We start from the raw sequence: 18,861 nt of genomic DNA, 5'->3' as shown, positions 1-18,861 counted from the left end.
GTTGCCTCTGTCCCAAGTTGCACAGCTCAGTAGAGGGAAAGAGAGAGACATGTGGAAACTTTGTCCTCTCCTTAGAAAGACTTCTGAATGAGTGGCTCTTCCCAGCTCAGTGGTCAATCCTCTTTGACAAGGCCCTAGTCATTCAGACCAGTCAGGGTAGACTTCATTATCCCAAAGCACAAGTCCTTCAGCAAGGGGGCTAGAGCACATGTGATTGCATGGGGTCCATGTCCACCCATGATCCATTGATTCCACAGCTTCTGCGGTATCAGGTATTACTATATATTACATTCACCATAGAAACAACCTGATAATAGTGGATCAAGTGCTGAGCTAGAGGCCTGGGAAGAAGACCAAGGTTCAAATACCACTTAGTTACTTATTAGTGGAATGACCCCAGGCAAGTCAGTTAATCAACTAATCCTGCTAAGCCTCTGGCAACTCCCTGCTTAAAGCCATAGGTGGATCACTGTCTATATTGGTGGAAGGAGTTCCTTATGGGGACAAAATTACAAATCTTTACAATATTGTTATCTTTGTCATGCTTCATTTCCTGAACACTGTTCCATGGAATTGGGGTTTAACAAAGTTTTATTGAGTTGACTCCATCAGTAGATCAACAGGCATTTATTAAATGCCATCTATGTACCAGACACTATGGGATATTATTAGGGATACGAAGAAAAAATCCAAACAGCCCATGACCTAGAGAAGCATTAAGTCTAGCCTGAGGAAACAACGTAAGCATCTACACTTATATACAAAATAGATTTTAAAAAATAATTGAGTGGAGAGGAAGGCATCAGCAGTTAAGGAGATCAAGAAGGGCTTCTTGTATAAGGTGGTACTTGAGCTGAGTTTTGAGAGTAAGAAAGGAGTGTATTACAGGCAATGCGTAACAGCTAGTACAAAGGTAGGACAACAAGAGATTGAGTAATGTTTTAGAAATAGAAAGGAGAGCAGTTTGGCTGGACTGTACTGTACATGAAGAAGGAATAATGTGTGCTAAGGCTTAAACATTAGAGAGAAGATTATAAAGGTCTTTGTATAACAGAGCACTAGAAGTAATCAGGAGCCACTGGAGTTTACCATGTAGAGCACTAACCTAGTCGACTTATGCTCTAAGAAAATCACCTTGGTAGCTTTGTGGGGGATAGAATAGAATGAAAAGAGACTTGAAACAAGTCCTCAAGTAGAAGAATATTGCAATAGGCTAGGTGAGAAGAAAGATCATAGTGGTTATAAAAATAGAAAGACAAGGGTGAGAATAGTTATAAGCCACTCATCACAGTGGCTGGCACAGAGTAAGTGCTTAATAAATGCTTGTTGATTGATTGATTGCAGAGGTTTAAAACAAGATTTGGCAACTGATTAGATATATGGGATTGACAATAAGGAGTTGAGGATGGCACCAAGAGGTACCTGAAAGGATAGCAGTGTCCTATCTAAACAGATATAGGAAAGTTTAGAAGTAGAGTGAGATTAGACGGAAAGATAGCGAATTGTTTTGGTTATGTTGAGTTTAAGACACCTATGGGACAACCAGTTCAAAATATCAGATAGATAACTGCTAATGAGGGAATGGAGGTCAGGAGAGACACTTGGGCTGGATATATATAAATCTTAGAGTCATCTGCATAGAAATTCTAATTAAAACCTTGGGAGCTCATGGAAAAAGAAAAGAAAACCCAGGTCAGTCTTAGAATGTGCTCACAATTAGGGGTCATGGCATGAATGATGATCCAACAAAGGAGGCTGAGAAGTATCAGTATGATAGGAGGAGGAGAACCAAGAGGTGTCACAAATACCCAGAAAGGGGAGACTATTCAGGAGGAGAAGGTGGCTGAAACTGACAAATGCACAGATGTTGTTCAGTCATTCATTCAGTTATGTCCAACTCTTCATGATCCCATGGACCATAGCACTCCAGGCCCTTCTATCCTCCACTATTCTCATAATGCCTGTCCAAGCTCTTGTTTGTTGCTTCCATTATACTATCTGTCCATCTCATCCTCTGCCATCCCCCTTTCCTTTTGCCTTCAACCTTTTCCAACATCAAGGTCTTTTCCATTGAGTCCTGTCTTCTCATTATATGGACAAGGAATTTAAGCATCAGTATTTGACCTTCCAGTGAATAGTCTAAATTAATTTCTTTAAGTATTGACTGATTTGATCTCCTCGATGTCCAAGGGACTCTTGAAAGTCTTCTCTAGCACCACAATTCAAAAGTGTCAATTCTGTAGCACTTAGAGTCCAATTCTCACAGCCATACATTGCTACTGAAAAAACTATAGCTTTGACTATATGGACCTTTATTGCCAAGGTGATGTCTCTGCTTTTTAGTATGCTGCCCAGATCTGCTATAGCTTTCCTTCCAAGGAGCAAGTGTCTTTTAATTTCATGACTGCAGTTGCTGTCTGCAGAGATCTTTGAGCCCAAGAATATAAAATCTGACACTACTTCCATTTCTTCTCCCTTTATTTGCCAGGAAGTGATGCCAAGATCTTAGTTTTTTTTTTGATGTTCACCTTCAAGCCAGCTTTTGCACTCTTCTCTGTCACCTTCATCAAGAGGCTTCTTCACTTTCTGCCATCAGAGTAGTATTGTCTACATATCTGATTATTGATCTTTCTCCCAACAACCTTAATTCCAGCTCTTTATTCAACCAGCCTAGCATTTCATATGATGTACTCTGCATATAATTTAAATAAATAAGATGACAGTATACAGCCTTATTGTACTCCTTTTCCAATTTTAAACCAATTTGTTATTCTATGGTCAGTTCTAAATGTTGCTTCTTGGCCCACATACAGGTTCCTCAGGAGACAAGTAGGATGATCTGGTACTCCCATCTCTTTGAGGACTTGTCACATTTTGTTGTGATCCACACAGTCTCAGAGCCTTTAGTGTAGTCAATGCAGCAGAAGTAGATTTTTTTTTTCCTGGAACTCTCTTGCTTTCTTCATAACCCAGTGAATATTAGTAAATTGGTCTCTAGCTCCTCTGCCTCCTCGAAAACTAGACTGGTCTTCTTATAATTCTTGGCTCACATATTGCTGAATCCTGGCTTGAAGAATCTTAAGCACAAGCTTGCTGGTGTGTGAAATGAGTGCAATTGTTCTGTAATCTGAACATTCCTTGGCATTATCTTTCTTTAGGATTGGGATCTTTTCCAATTCAGTGGCCACTGTTGAGTTTTCCAAATTTGCTGGCATATTGAGTGCAGCACTTTAAGAGCATCATCTTTTAGGATTTTAAATAGCAGATGGTGGAATTCTATCACCTTCACTAGCCTTATTGTTAGCAATGCTTCCTAAGACCCACTAGACTTCATTCTCCAGGACATCTGGCTGTAAATCAGTAACCACATCATTGTGGTTATCAGTATAGTTCTTTTGTTTATTCTTGCCACCTCTCCTTAATCTCTTCTATCTCTTTTAAGTCCTGCCATTTTTGTCTTTTATCATGCCCATTTTTGCATGAAATATTCCCTTAATATTTCTAATTTTCTTGAAGAGATCTCTTGTCTTTAGCATTCTATTTTTTTTTTCTATTTTTTTGCATTGTTCATTTAAAAGAAACTTCTTATTTCTGTGAAGGAGATGGAAAGATTAAACATTACCATCTTGGGTGTCAGTAAACTTGATTGGATGGGAATGAGTGAATTTAATTCAGGTGATCATTACCTATGCTACTATGGACAAGGATACTTTAGAAGAAATGGAGTAGCACTCATGGTCAATGAAAGGGTTTAGAAAAGCATTACTGTAGTATAATCTCAAAGGTGACAGAAGGATGTCTGTTTGAATCCAAGGCAAACCATTCAATATCACAGCAATACAAGTCTATGCTCCAACCACTGATGCCAAAGAGGCCAATGTTGCTCATTTCTATGAAAATCTACAATATCTTCTAGAAATAACAATTTAAGAAAAGATGCCACAGTCATAATAGGGGTTTGGAATAGAAAGTAGGAAAACAAAAAATAATTAGAATAACAAGCAAGTTTGGCCTTAGAATACAAAATTAAGCAGAGCAGAGACTAATACAGTTTTGTCAGGATAACTCACTCATCAAGCAGACACTGTTTTTCAACAGCTCAGAAGGCATGTCTACACATTGACATCACCAGATGGTCAGTATCAAAATCAGATCAATTATATACTTCGCTGCCAAAGGTGAAGAAACTCTATACAGTCAGTTAAAACAAGACCTGGAGCTGACTGTGGCTCAGATCAGGAGCTTCTTATTGCAAAATTCAGACTTAAATTGAACAAAGTAGGAAAAACCATCAGACCATCTAAGTGTGACCTAAATAATACCTGTTATGAATATAAAGTAGAAGTGATGACTAGATTTAAGGGATTAGATCTTGTAGATTGAGTGTCTGAAGAGATTCACAATATTGTTCAGGAGTCAGCAACAAAAAGCATTCCAAAGAAAAAGAGCAAGAAAGCAAAATGGCTGTCTGATGAGGCTTTACAAATAGCTAAGAAAAGAAGGAAAGGGAAATATATACCCTACTGAATGCAAAATTGTAGACAATAGCAAGGAAAGATAAGTAGGTTCTCTTAAATGAGCAATTCAAGAAGGATGAGGACTGAGAAAGGGCCATCAAATTTGAAAATTAAGAGATCACTAATATTTTTAGTATAAGCCATTTCAGTTAAGTAATGTTGTCAGAAGCCAGACTATAAAATGGGGAGAAATAAGTGAGAGTAGAAGTAGAAGCAATGAGCATAGACAAGTTTTCTTCCCCTAGGTTATAACTTGAGGGCATGGTATAGAGTGTTTTTAAGAATCAGAAGACTTGGTTGAGTCCTGCCCTTGTTTTTTAAGGGAAGGAAATGTAGATAGAGAGGGTTTGACAATTGGAGAAGATCAGAGCACAGGTTGGCAGTTGGTAGGGGCCAAAATTAAAATAGGCTAAACTTCTTTAGGCGCAGATAAGTTAGACTAGAGACAGCCTGACAATGGTTGGTTGCTGCAGGTCATGTGACAAATAAGAGAGTGCGCAGTGGCAACTTTACATTTTTCAAGGACTGCCTAAAATCCTTTGACTGACTGCAAGAAGCCCACAAGTCATGTGTTGTGCAGTCCTGAGGGAGATGGAAAGGAGGAAGGTAACACGGAGGGCAATCTATTGGAAAAGACAGGAGGGATTGGGTTGGCAGGTTGGTATAGAAGGGTTAGTGAGATCATCTCTTCTCGGGGACTGAAATAAAAGAGGAAAACTAAGGGTTGATGCCATGTGTTGTGAAATGTAGAGAAGGACAAAGGGAGCTGGGGGCAATGGCCTCATTTGGGAGAAAAGTGTGGTGGTTGAGGTTTAAGAAAAAAATGGAGGAGTGGGAGTCAGTGGGAGTCAGAGAATATCGTAGGGCCTTGCACACAACAGGTGCTTAATAAGCATTTTTTTTCCAATTTGAACTGAACCAAAATGTTTGCCTTTCCATTTTATTTTCATAGCTTCACAAAAGTGAAAGTCAAAACTCAGCCCAGGAAAACAAATACTTCATTCTGCACCAAAACTCTGAGTTAGTTTCATTCGAGTGTCTCAAGTCTCAAGGATTATATATTGGTGTAGAGGAAGACCAGCTAAAACTTATGGAGAAGAAAGAAGATGACGAAGCTTTTATGTTTCAGCTCCTCACTGAGTAATTGGACCTCAACTCCTTTGGTAGCTTCTCAGCCTACACTAGGTTAATGGGATAGAAATCTATGATTTTTTTGAGTAGGTGACCTAAAGAGAGACCCTAAGGAGTCTGAGAATGCCCACCATTCACCAGCAATGGAGAAGGCTTAGGATCTTGGAGGACTGATTTCCACACTGGTGGGTGGAACCCTTTTGCAGATCCAATTACTTCTGTGTTTTTTTGTTTCTTTTCTTTCTGATCTTTATATGTTCAATAGATATAATCCTGACTCTATAGGACTACAGTGAAGTTAAAACTGACAGAAGCAATGTCCTTTCTAAATCGGTGAGGGCTACAGGCAAGACCCTGATCTTTGATTTTTTTCTACATGTCATCAAGACGAACTTGCACACATAAAGAAATGGTGATTAGGGGATTCTGGAATCAAGGACAAATTCGAGGCATTTCCCTATGAAATGCGGCCCATTTGAAAGAATGTTAAGTTCATATATTCATGTTAGAAATATATTTTTCTTAATTCCATAACACTACATTATAGTAACCAGTAAAGAAAAACAATGGAGAGTAGGCATTAACTTGATCTTCCATTTTCTCAGACTGCTATAATAGTCATATAAAGTTAGTTGTCTAATTTGAATAAGAGAGGCAATGGATAAAGAGTTGGCCTGGGTGCCTCTGACTCCAAAGGCTGGCGGACCCCAGGCCAGTCACTTAACCTTTTTGTGCTCTGGTCACAATAGGTTGCAAAAAAGGTAGAGAGAGTTTCCTTATCTAAGAGTTTCCAATGCTAATAAAATCACATCCTAACATTTAACCAGGCTTTACATTTTACATAGATTACCTCATTTGATTCCTATAATTGAGTCTGGGAAATGGTCCTAGAATGCCAGAATTGAAGTCAGAAAAGAATTGCGTTCCAACTCTGCTTTAGACTCTTACTAGGTATATAAACTAGGTATATAAACCTAAACAAGTTATTACCATATTTAGGCTATAGTTTCCTGATCTGTAAAATGGAAATAATAATAGCACTGATGACAGGGATAATAAGTGGTACTTTGTAAACCTGAGTTATTATTATTACTTTATAGATGAGGAAATAGGTTCAGAGAAGTTAAATGACTTTTTCCTATTTAAATGCCAAATGGTATAGACTATCACTAAGAAAACAGGAGTGCCTGCCTATGTGAAATTTTGATTTCCACAACAGCTTTCTAGGAATTAAGCTAATCCATAAATTTCAAGAGAATAGTATTAAAAATGACCAAACTTTACCATCTCTATCCTACAGTGGTACATCCCTCCTTCTCAAGCAATTGAACCATTACTAGTGTTTATTAAACACTTTCCATGCATCCCTCCTTTGCTAGTTGTAAGGGAAAATACAGAAGAGGCATATAAAGCAGTTGCCCCTATTCTCAAGGAATTTATCATCAAACTGGAAAGAAAAGGCTATTTACACAACTCTTGACCCAAAGAATTGCTTATCATCTTAAAAAGGTATTTCATTCCTCTGATATTTACAAAGTTACATAAGCAGAATATAGAAATCTTCAAATCATATGGCAAACTAAACACTATTCTTCCAGTTACAGATCCACTTACCTTGTGAATCTGACCATAAATACATGTCCCAGAGCATCAGTGACAATAGGAACCAACTTTTGTTTCCATAACCCAATTTTCTTTCTGTAACTAATTTCTCTAGCCTAATCCCATGTTCCTTTCCACAACCTGAGCATGCATCTGTAATAATAGCTGCTTTTGAGCTCTGCAAAGTGCTGTTTACATGTGTTATCTTATTTGCTCTTCACAACAGTACTGTGAAGTAAATACTATCATCATTATTATTATTATTTGCATTTTAAAGATGATAAAACTGGGACTGAGAAAGGATGAACTCCCCCCACCCTGGTCACAGTGTCCATTTGTATAGACAGATTATCAGTGAGAAAATAGAAGTGTGTGCATATGTGAAATTTTGTAAATCAGACACTAGTAGGTGCCCCAAAAGGCAAAAAGATCATTCCAACAGGTCAAAGAATTCTGTTTAGTAGGTTCAGAGCTGGAGGGACCAATCCAACCTTTTCACCTGACAAGTTCAAACAATTTTTTTCTTAAAGTCAGATTTCATCAACATGTTCAAACAACTAAAAGTAAAGTTTGCTTCTTTTTTTCTTTAGAAGAAGGTAGTAGGTTAAAGATAGTTTTATTCCTATGCTATAGCCTCAAGCCTTTTTCACTGAATCTGTTTATAGTGACTTTCATTATTCCAAAAGAATAAGACCAGAAAACTCAGTATGTTTAATCATTTCCATTACATCAGCCACAAAAAATTCCATTTCGTAAATCTTGGAACCCCATTCCTTCCAAACAGCAAGAGACTAGTATCATCTTCTCTACCGGATCAAATTAAACTCAGTTACCCACCCTTTGGGCAGCTAGGTGGGTGACACAGCAGATAGAGTACTGGGTCTGGAGTCAGGAAGACCTGAGTTCAAATCCGGCCTCAGACATTTATTAGCTGTGTAAGTCACTTAACCCTGTTTGCCTCAGTTTCCTCATCTGCAAAATGAGCTGGAGAAGGAAATGGCAAAGTACTTCAGTATCTTTGCCAAGAAAACCCTAAACAAGATCACCAAGAGTCAGATACAACTGAACAATACCACCTACCCTTTACGTGAAAGAGTTCTACCTTGTTTTGTGCAATAGATGGATTCCTAAAGTATCATGTAGAAATTGATTCAGGTGAGAAATGTACAATATGGGGCAGGGTACTTAAAGGAAACTCAGTATAAGGTGAAAAGTTCTTCAGAGTAAATGTTTATTCCCTAACTTGTCTCTTTTGTAAGTTCTAATTTTTGTATATGGAGCTTCATTCAAATGATACCTACATTGGATGTTATATGACCTAGAACTAATGAAAGAAATACTTTTTAAAAAAAAAACTTAGGATAAAAATATTTGCTTAACTAAAATGGTTTCTTAAAATAATTTAAGGGCAACATCTGCTAGTTGTACAGAGACACTTCTTGGACTCATTATTTTGAAAATACTTTTACTCTAGAGACAAATATAAAAAAGTGTAATCTATATTATTTACTTAATAAATTTAAGACCTAAACCTTCTTGTGGAGGCTATGGTTTAAAAGGACTACTTTTTATTAGCTATTTTTTTGCTAAATTTTTTTTTTCTTTTTTATTCTTCTGTATGGTTTTCTGAGAGGGGGAGGGACATTACATTGGAAAATGTAAGTGGTGTAAACAACAAAAGATATCAATAAAAATCCATTTAAAAATAAATCACCCAATATGTTATCAATGGTGGAATTTATATTCTTCAATAAACTGTTTTTAAAGCTGGTTTAGACAATGATGATTTAGTCCTAAAATGACAGTGTGCTGGAATTGCTTCAAAGATCTGTGGGAGCTCCCTTCACCAGAGCAGGTCACAAATCCATAGCTGTTCAAGGGATTCTCCTAAAGGACAGGTCTAACCATGTCACTTACTCTAGTGACTAGTCTTATGGACTCTACTAGGATCAAGTATTATTTCATCCTTACACCATCCTTTTAGAATGCCTAGTTTTTGTGTTTTTTAATGTACATAATTGTTAGCATAGTAGTACATATATTTATATGTATATATACACATATATGAAAATATCCATATATTAAGAGAATGTTCAAACTTTTTATTGATAAAGATATGCCATAAAAAACAAAGAAAGGAAATGACATGGTCACAAGCTAGCCTTAGGAAAATCACTTTGGCAGTTCTGTGGAGAATTGATTGGAGAGAAGATGGGATCTGAAGCAGGGAGACCAATTAGGAGCTTGTTATGAGTCAGGAGAGAGATGCTGAGCACCTATACTGGAGAAGTGGTTGTGTGAGTCATGAGGTCCTGGCCCATTCTTGAGAGGCCCCAGAAGAGGAGGGGTAATTCACATCCCAGTTCCTAAGTACAGAAGGGTGAAGGAATGGAGAGGAGGAGCAGAGGAGCATTAGAGAAGTCAGAAATTCAAGTAGCTGAAGACAGAACTCAGGAGAAGCCTACTGTCAGAGATGAAAACAGGGAAGAGGAAGCCCCCATAAGTGGAGTTGGCTCTCATCAACAATAGTCCTCAGGTAAAAGCAATATGATATAGTGGAAAGCACACTATATTTGGAGTCAGATGACTTGGGCTTCAACCCTGGGTCTCCAACTTATTACCCAAATTACTTTAGGCAAGTCATTTAACCTCTCTGGGCCTCAGTTTCCTTTTCTGTAAAATAAGGAGATTGGATTAAATAATCATTCTAGTTCCTTCTGGCACTGAATCCTATGGTTATCCCAAGGTTCCTCCCAAGTCAAGAGTATGTGAGTTACCAAATAGTATGTTCCTGTGTTGAAGGGAAATGGAGTATCATCTAGAGTATTAAGTTACTTTTTTTGAAAGAAAATTACTTCCCTCCAAATGTCTCACTGTGGACTTTTCATTCAACATTTTTGGTTAATCCAGCAGCAGAGCTTACTATACGATGGATTGTAAACAAGAGAGGTTGGTATCATAGAGATAAGTGAGGGCAATTGTATTAACAACACAAGTGTTGGGGCTAAATAAAAGTCAAGTGTTGAGGAAGAGATGAATTAAGAGATAATGATAAAGACTTCAGACAAAGCACTTCATTCCTCTGGGTCTTAGTTTCTTCATTTGTTAATTGGGGGGGTGAACTAGATGGTCTGTAATGTCCCTTCCAGTTGGGAGGTCATCTAATCCAACTCCTCTATTTTTACCAATTAGGAACCAATATCAAGAGAAGTAAAGTAATTTGACCAAGATCACATAGGTAGAACTAGGGGTAGAGCCAAGATTTAAACCCAAGTCCTCTAGTTATAAATTCAGTACTCTTCACTGCACCACACTGCCTTCCCAATTCAATGACCCAATGACAAATGCCAATTGGACATGGTAATTGAGACCTTAGGGCAGCTAGGTGGTATAGTGGATAGAGTGCCAGGCCTGGGGTCAGAAAGACTCATCTTACTGAGTTCAAATCTGGCGTCAGACATTTACTATCCGTGTGTCCCAGGACAAGTCCCTTAACCCTCTTTACCTCAGCTTCCTCACCTATAAAATGAGCTAGAGAAGGAAATGGCAAACCACTTCAGTATCTTTGCCAAGAAAACCCCAAATGGGGTCAGGAAGAGTCAGACACAACTGAAAAATGACTGAACAACAACAATCAAGACCTTGCTGATACTCAGAAGTTTTGAGTGAGACAAACTTCTCTCATTCAAGGGAGAATGGTGGTACCACTGGAAGAAATGGGTAAATTAGGAAGAGATGCAAGTTTTTCTAAAGCAAGATTATGAGTTCAATTTGGAATGTGCTGGGTTTAAAGTGACAGTGGGCCATCGAGTAGCGCTATCCTATGAGTAGTTGGAAAGATAGGACTGGTACTTGACTGTTAAGTTAGGACCAGAATGTCGATTTCCAAGGCATCATTAGAGAAGCAATAGTTAAAGCTATGAGAATGGATGATTTCTCCAGCTTAAAACTGTATTAAAACTTTTGGGACACCTGTTATTGAAGCTTTAATAGATTAAAAGTATGCTAAGACTTTTGAGATATCCTGTATATAGAAAAATAGACTCTTAGGCTTTGAGAGGAACTTAGAAATGATCTAGTCAAAGAAGAACTAATGACTTTTGCAACATTTCCAGCAAGTGCTTATCCATTGAAGACCTCTAGGGATAGAGAACTTCCTGCTTCCATAAGCAGTCCATTTCATTTTTAATAACTTTAATTGTTAGGAATTAAATTGAAAATTTAAAAATTAAATTGGAAAATTTTAAACAACTTCTTTTTCGGAGGAGGACCTGCCTTCTTTTAACCTCTACCCATTAATCATTGTTCCATAGGATGATAAAACTAGAGCTGGAACGAATCTTAGAAGTCATCTAGTCCTCATTTTATTGATGAGAAAACTGAGGCTAGAAAAGTGAAGTTCCTTACCCAAGGTCACAAAGATAGTAAGTGGAAAACTGGGATTGGAACTCAGGTCAATCAATCAATAAACATTTATTAAGTGCCTACTATGTGTCAGGCACTATGCTAAGTATTGGGGATACAACAGGAGGCAAATGACAATCCCTGCCCTCAAGGAGTTCACAATCTAATGGGGGCAACAACATGCAAGCAGATAAATACAAACCAAACTATATACAAGATAAATAGGAAATAATTAACAGAAAGAAAGTACTGGAATTAAGAGAAATTGGGGAAGATGGGATTTTAGTTAGTACTTAAAGGAAGCCAGGAAGGTCAGTAGTCAGAATAGAATAGGAAGAGCATTCCAGATATGGAGGACAACCAGAGAAAATGCCCAGAGCCAAGTGGTGGAGTGTCTCATTCATGGAACAACCAAGAGGCCAATGTCGCTGGTTCAGAGTGTGTATCAGACAGCAAGGTGTAAGAAGACTGGAAAGCTAGTAGGGAGCTAGATTATGAAGGGCTTTGAATGCCAAACGAAGTATTTTGTATCTGCTCCTGGAAGCCATAGGAAGTCACTGGAGTTTTATAGGAAGTTTATATGAGTTTATAGGAAGCTATAATCATGATCACATCTGCACTTTAGTAAAATCACTTTAGTGGCTGAATGGAGAGTGGATTGGTGTAGGAAAATCCAAACAAAGTAAGCCTGATTTCTTTTCCCCACGAAAGCTCTACAAATGTTTGAAGAAAGGGGCAGCAAGGTGGTGCAGTGGATAGAGCAATGGCCCTAAGGTCAGGAGTACCTGAGTTCAAATCCAGCCTCAGACACTTGACGCTTACTAGCTGTGTGACCCTGGGCAAGTCACTTAACCCCAATGCGTAGCCAAAAACAAAATGTTTGAGGAAAAGCTTATCAGTTCCCTTCCAAATCTTCCCCTTACAGTGTAAATAACCTTAGTTCTTATAATAGATTATTCTGGGGCGACATGCTTTCAAGTACCTACTCCAGCCTCTTTGCCCTCGTTTGTATGTGCTGCAGCTTATCAGTGGTCTACATGAAAAGTGGCACTCAGAACTGACAAAATATTCCAGCTGTGGTCCTGCCAGAGCAGAGGATCTAGTGAGACTATGATCTCCATCAATCTGGAGGTCTGTATTTGGGTGCTCTATTTATTTTAATGCTACTTAATATCACATACTTAGTGGTTCGCATGTTTTCTCCCATATTAGACACACATTAGCAGGAAAGGCAGGAAAAAACTGTCCTTTGACTCTTTTCATATTCCTAGCACTAAGCCACAGTGCCTGGCACATAGTAGGTACTTAATAAATATTGATTTAATTGAATTATATCCTCCATTTGATTGTAAGCCCCTGGAAGGCAAGAACTGTCTTTTGCCTTTCTGAAGTACCCCCATGACTTAGCACAGTGCCTGACACATAGTAGACCCTTAATAAATGCCTACTGAATGACTTACATGAGTTTTTTTTTTCTAACTGCCACATCACTAATTGCAATTCAATTAAAAACATTTATTAAGCACATACTATATGTAAGGCAATGGGAGAAACAAAGACAAAAATCAAGCAGTCGTTGCCTTCCCAGAGGTTAAATACTACTGGAAGATAACAACATGTCTGCAGACAAGTAAATATTTGATGATAATTTGAGGAGGAAGAGTAGGGCTGAGACTTGAGTCTTGAAGGAAACTTGGATTCCCATAGGCAGAGGTGGGGATGGAGTGCATACCAGGCATAGGGTACGGCCATTGCAAAGGCCTGGAGATGTGAGGAGAGTCAAATGTGAGGAACATTCCAGTAGGAATTGGGGAAGTAAGGTGGGAGAGACGGACAGGACAGCCTGGGCTGAGGCATGCAGATAGGAGATGGAATGTCAAGGAAATAGCTAGCAGGTCACTTAAGCTGGAAGACAAAGTGTGTGAAAGCAAGTAACATGAACTAAGTCTGAAAAGGTATGTGGGAGCCAGACTATAGATGGTTGAGCAAAGAAAAGAGAATGAAAGTGTCTGATAAGTAGTAAGGGGAGAGAATAGGAAGAATAGGTGAAAATTGACTGGAAGTTTAATTTCCTCTGAAGACCTACATAGTAGCTCCCTATTGCCTCTAAGATCAAACACAGTTTTCTGTCTGGCATTTAAAGCTCTTTCCAACCTGTCTCCTCCCAAACACTCTAGTCTTCTTACACACTACTTACTCCCTTCCATGCATTCTATGGTCCAGTCATATGGGCCTATTTGCTATTCTTCACACATGACTCTCCTCCCCTCTCCAAGCCTTTGCACAGGCTGTGCCCCATGTCTGGAATGCTCTCCCTCCTCACTTCTACCTCTTAGAATCCCTGCCTTCCTTCAAGACTCAACTCAAATGCCCCTTTCAGCTAGAGGCCTTACTCAATCACTTAGCTGCTAGCTGCTAGTGTCATCCCCTCTAAGTTTACCTTACTTTGTAGATACAGATACATAAAATGTATGTATTTCACATATATTTATTTGTGGGCCTATTGTCCCCCACATTAAAATATAGGTTCTTCAAGGGCAGGGAATGTTTTTGCTTTTCTTTGTATCCTCAGCATTTAACACAGTACCTGGCACATAGTACATGTTTAATAAGTGCCTGTTGATTGATTGATTGAGAAAGACCTTTTCCCCATGTAACAGCTCAGGGTAGTCACTATTTGCATTGGCAGGAAATTGCTAGAAGCAACTGGGCAGAGACATACATAACTAGGAAGGGTGTAGAAAGGTCACTAAAAAGCTGGAGTGGGACCAGAGGAAGGTGACAAGATGACAAGATTGGTAAGAGGACTTGAAGTCATGCCAAATGAAAGAACTAGGGGGTGTGTGTGTGTGCGTGTGCGCGCACATACATGTACATATATACATATACGTGCTATACATACATACACATGCATGTATATATACACACGTACACATATACACACATAGATACATGCACATATATGTTCATATGGGGGGAGACAGAAACAGAGAGATACAGAGAGCAAGAGAGACAGAGACAGAGACAGAGAAATCCAGAAGAAGACTCGATAGCTACATTCTATTTTTTCAAGCCCTTTCAACTGAAAAGGGTATACAGCACAAATATAGGATCACTTATCAGAAATATTGTGCAGAAATTTTTTTAGGTGTGTGTTGGATGTGCTGGCCACTAACTTCCGTTTCCACTCTGAAATTCTATGATTCTGTGAGAAGGCTGTATTCTCAGACTTCAAGGACATGCACAGTTAAGGGGCTTTGGTAGGATACATCCAGGCCTGTCTACATGATACGGTAAATAACCGGCTCTGTGATACACATAGATTTCCGAGAAGTAAGCCTCTAGGCTGTGGTGCAGCTGGAAATTCAAGCCACATGGGAACTTGGATATTGTTGTTCAAGTATCCTCCACCGCATAGGCATGGACAGCATCAAAGTTCTTTCGTTTCATGCATAATAGAAGGCTTTGAACTGGTGACAAAGTCCCTGGCTTTCCCCCAAAAACATACACAAAGTACCAGAAGGGAGAAAGGGGGAGGGCTATCACCTTGTCACACCTGGCAGAATATCCACTACCAACCAGTACTTACCAATACTCAAGTCTCCTCCCCATGAAGAAAAAGGAAGATCCTGGCCCTATCTTTGATAACTATAAGTAAATCTACTCTTTAAACCTTCCTCATTAAATGGTGAGCTCCCCATTAGATCATGAGCTCCTTTAGGTCAAGAACTGTTTTTGCCTTTCCTTTGTATACTCAGCACTTAGCAAAGTGCCTGGCACATAGTAGGTGCTTAATAAATGTAACAAATGTTGGCTTGGCTTGACTTGCTTGTATCAAGTCAATCATTTGTGATATTCTGTTATCTGGGCTCCCCTAGCCATCCAAAAGAAGGGTAAAATAAAGAAAACAGCATTTGTTTTTAATGGCAAGAGTTAGTTGTAACATCTGGGAAATGAATTGTTCTAGAAGCCAAGAAAAGAAAATGTTTTAAGAGATAGAATCTAGCCAACAATATCATATGTTGTTGTGAACTGAGTGTACTGAGAAAGGGCAGTTGAATTTGGCGAAAAGGAGAGGTGTGATGGAACAGAAGCTGTCTCTGTGACTTCTGGAATGCTTTTAATGTTACGGGGTAATTATATCACCATACTTGTTGCAACATGGTATAATGGAAAGACCAGTGAAATCAGAGTCAAAAGACATGGAGCTGAGCCCTGGTTCTGCCACTTATTAGTTGTATGACCTAGGATGTCACCTTATTTCTACAGGACTCAGTTTCCTCATCTATATAATGAGTCAATAGGAGCTCTAAGGTCCCTTCCAGTTCTGAACCTATGTCCTTTTTTTAGCTGCATACATGCAGTCTTCACTTTTCTTCCCAGGGCCAAGGACTGTGCTTTTTACATAGTACATGCTTAACAACTATTCGTTGCACTTAATTGAGGGCATTTGGGTAAGATCCATGGAAGCAGAAATAGAAGTGATATTTTCATCAGACCACCAAACAGAAAGAAATAGAAGATGATTTTGGGAAGTAAATCACAAGACTAGCATGGAAACGAGAGAGGTAATGTGGTGTGAGATATAGTTAGACACAACTATAAGTTAGCTGCAAGTGTGGGTAATATCTGTAAAGTGTTTTGCAAACTTTAAAATGCTACATAAATTCTTTTGTTGTCATTAAATGCTAGACTTGAAGCCAGGAAAACCTGGGTTCAAATTCTGCCAAAGATACTAGTTTTGTAACTCTTGGCAAGTCACTTCATCTTTCTGAGCCTCAGTTCCCTCATTTATAAAATGAGGAGAGTAGGATCATCTAACTCACAGAATTGTTGTGAGAATCTGATGAGAGCGAGTGTAAAATACTTTGCAAAACTTAGAGCACTGTATAAATGTGAGCCAATTGGGGCAGCTAGGTGGCACAGTGCATAGAGTACCAGCCCTGGATTCAGGAGGACCTGAGTTCAAATCCAACCTCAGACACATAACACTTACTAGCTGTGTGACCCTGGGCAAGTCACTTAACCCCATTGCCTAGTCAATAAATAAATAAATATGTGTGTGTATATATATATATGTGTATATATATGTGTGTGTGTGTATAAATGTGAGCCAACAGTAGTAATGGAGTCTGTCTCTCTCTCTGTCTCTCCTCTCTCTTCTTCCTTCCTCTGCTCTTTGTGCTCTCTGTCTTTCTCCCTCTCTCTCTTTCTCTCCTTCTTCCCTCTCTCTTCTCTCTCTTGCTTTCTTCTCTTTTCTCTTTTCTCTCTTTCTCCATCTCTCTGTCTCTTCCTTTCTGTCTCTCTGTCTCTGTCTCTCTCAGTGGGGCAGCTAATAATTTATTGGTTTGTCTTAAAGACAATTTCAGCCTTCAAAAGATAGACCAAGAAACAAGAGGAACTGCTCATCTGGATCTTATCTTCACCAATAAGGAAGAAACGGTGGCTGAAGTAGAACCTTCAGTGAAAGTTAACAATTCCAATTAATAAGAGAGAAAAGCCAGACATAGACTGATACAACCTAGATTTAGAGACAGATTATTTCCAAGGGTGAAGAGAAAGGACAATACAGTGCCTGGCACAAAGTAGGCACTTAATAAATGTTATTGATTAATTGATTAAAATCTCTCAGTGGAAATCAACTGCCCCCCTCCCCCAAATTTTAAGTTATTAAGAATATAATTCTAAAAACCCAAAGAGCAACATTTCCAATAAGGAAAAATAAATCAATGAACAAGTATTATTTGTCTGTTATATAACATGCCTAGTATGTAATGATGGAAATGCAAAGATGTTACTTGCCTTGAAGAGCTTACAATCTAGTTTGGGGATACATATGTACATACACACGCATATATGGATGTATATATGTATATGTATATATACACACATACATACACACGGATATACATGTGTATTATGTGTATACACACACACATATATAAAATCTTAAAATAGGTTTTGTTGATATCTATTGTCTTTATGACACAATTATTTCACACATACATATTAGATAGTGAGTTTGATTGTTTATTAAACAACTCACTAACCTACCAGATTGATCCCTCTGTTGTTAAAAAATAAGCAATTAAGCAAAAACATCCAGCCTAGGAATATACCTGCAACTAACAATGTAGACAATATTCTGTCCTAGTGATTCTTTTTTTTTTTCCTTTTTTTTTTTTTTTTGGCTAGGCAATGGGGTTAAGTGACTTGCCCAGGGTCACACAGCTAGAAAGTGTTATTATGTCTGAGGTCAGATTTAAACTCAGGTCCTCCTGAATCTAGGGCTGGTGCTCCATCAACTGTGCCACCTCGCTGCCCCTGTCCTAGTGATTCTACACATCAGGAAGAGATTTTCTGTCCTCTAATCAATCAAAAAACAAGCACTTATTAAACATCTACTCCTGTATTATCCATAACATTTACACTAGGTCATACCCATTCTGGATAACGTCTGGTATGCATCATTTGGCCCTTGAAAGGGATTGATAGTTCTCAGAACTACAGGCAAAAATAATAAATAAATAAATAAACAAAAACAAATAAATAAATAAGTTGTTTTGCTAGATTGCTATAGAAAAAACTTAGTAGACACATACATCTGCAGAACCTCCCCTGTGGACAAAGGTGCAGAGGGCAATGGGGTCCTTCTAGACAATTAATTTGAAAATGTCAAAGCAAAATAGAGGGTAAGAAATAAAATACTTATCCTTCCATTTGTGCTTTTGATACTTTAACCATCTCACTTGAGTAATTCTTTCTTTTATTAACAGTAAAACTATTCAAGCATCTAACAACAGGAACTAAGGCAGTATTTTGTGCCTGCTATTGTTTCGGTTTAAAAAACCTGACAAGCTCATAAGTAAATAGGCCATGGGTATGAAAATGTTTTTAGTAACCACTACAAAGTATCCAAAACAAAGTCTAAGGAGAAAAGCATGAACTATTAAACAGTTGTTTTTAAATTCTGAACTTGGCAACAAATAAATGAGCATTTCTATATATGTAGAAGAGAAAAAAAATGGATTATACATAAAAATGTGAATCTTTATTATGTGCAGCTTGCTTTTCTTTTTAAGTATATAATAACTTTATCATGTAACTTTCAAAGCTGTCCTGCTTACAATCAATTCACAAATGAGGTAATAAAACTTAGAACAGAATAATTTGTCATCAGATTGGTGAGTTACCTCGCCCCTGAGGT

At 38.3% G+C, this 18,861-nt stretch overlaps 1 protein-coding gene across 7 annotated transcripts in view; it reads left to right on the top strand.

The window, feature by feature from the left end:
• Window positions 1–8,166, top strand: part of LOC114043904 (interleukin-33-like) — a 51,468-nt gene extending 43,302 nt beyond the window's left edge. For all 7 annotated transcript variants that reach the window (XM_027863145.1, XM_027863146.1, XM_027863143.1 and 4 more), the window contains one exon: window positions 5,470–8,166. In XM_027863145.1, coding sequence (XP_027718946.1) covers window positions 5,470–5,661 — 192 coding nt within the window. In that variant the 3' untranslated portion in view covers window positions 5,662–8,166. The remainder of the gene's footprint in view (window positions 1–5,469) is intronic.
• Window positions 8,167–18,861: the final 10,695 nt, after the last annotated feature.

The sequence above is a fragment of the Vombatus ursinus genome, unplaced genomic scaffold (assembly GCF_900497805.2).
Source record: "Vombatus ursinus unplaced genomic scaffold, bare-nosed wombat genome assembly UNPS02014770.1, whole genome shotgun sequence".
NCBI lineage: Eukaryota > Metazoa > Chordata > Mammalia > Diprotodontia > Vombatidae > Vombatus > Vombatus ursinus.
The sequence above is the reverse complement of the archived record's forward strand: the minus strand, read 5'-3'. Positions and strand labels throughout refer to the sequence as shown.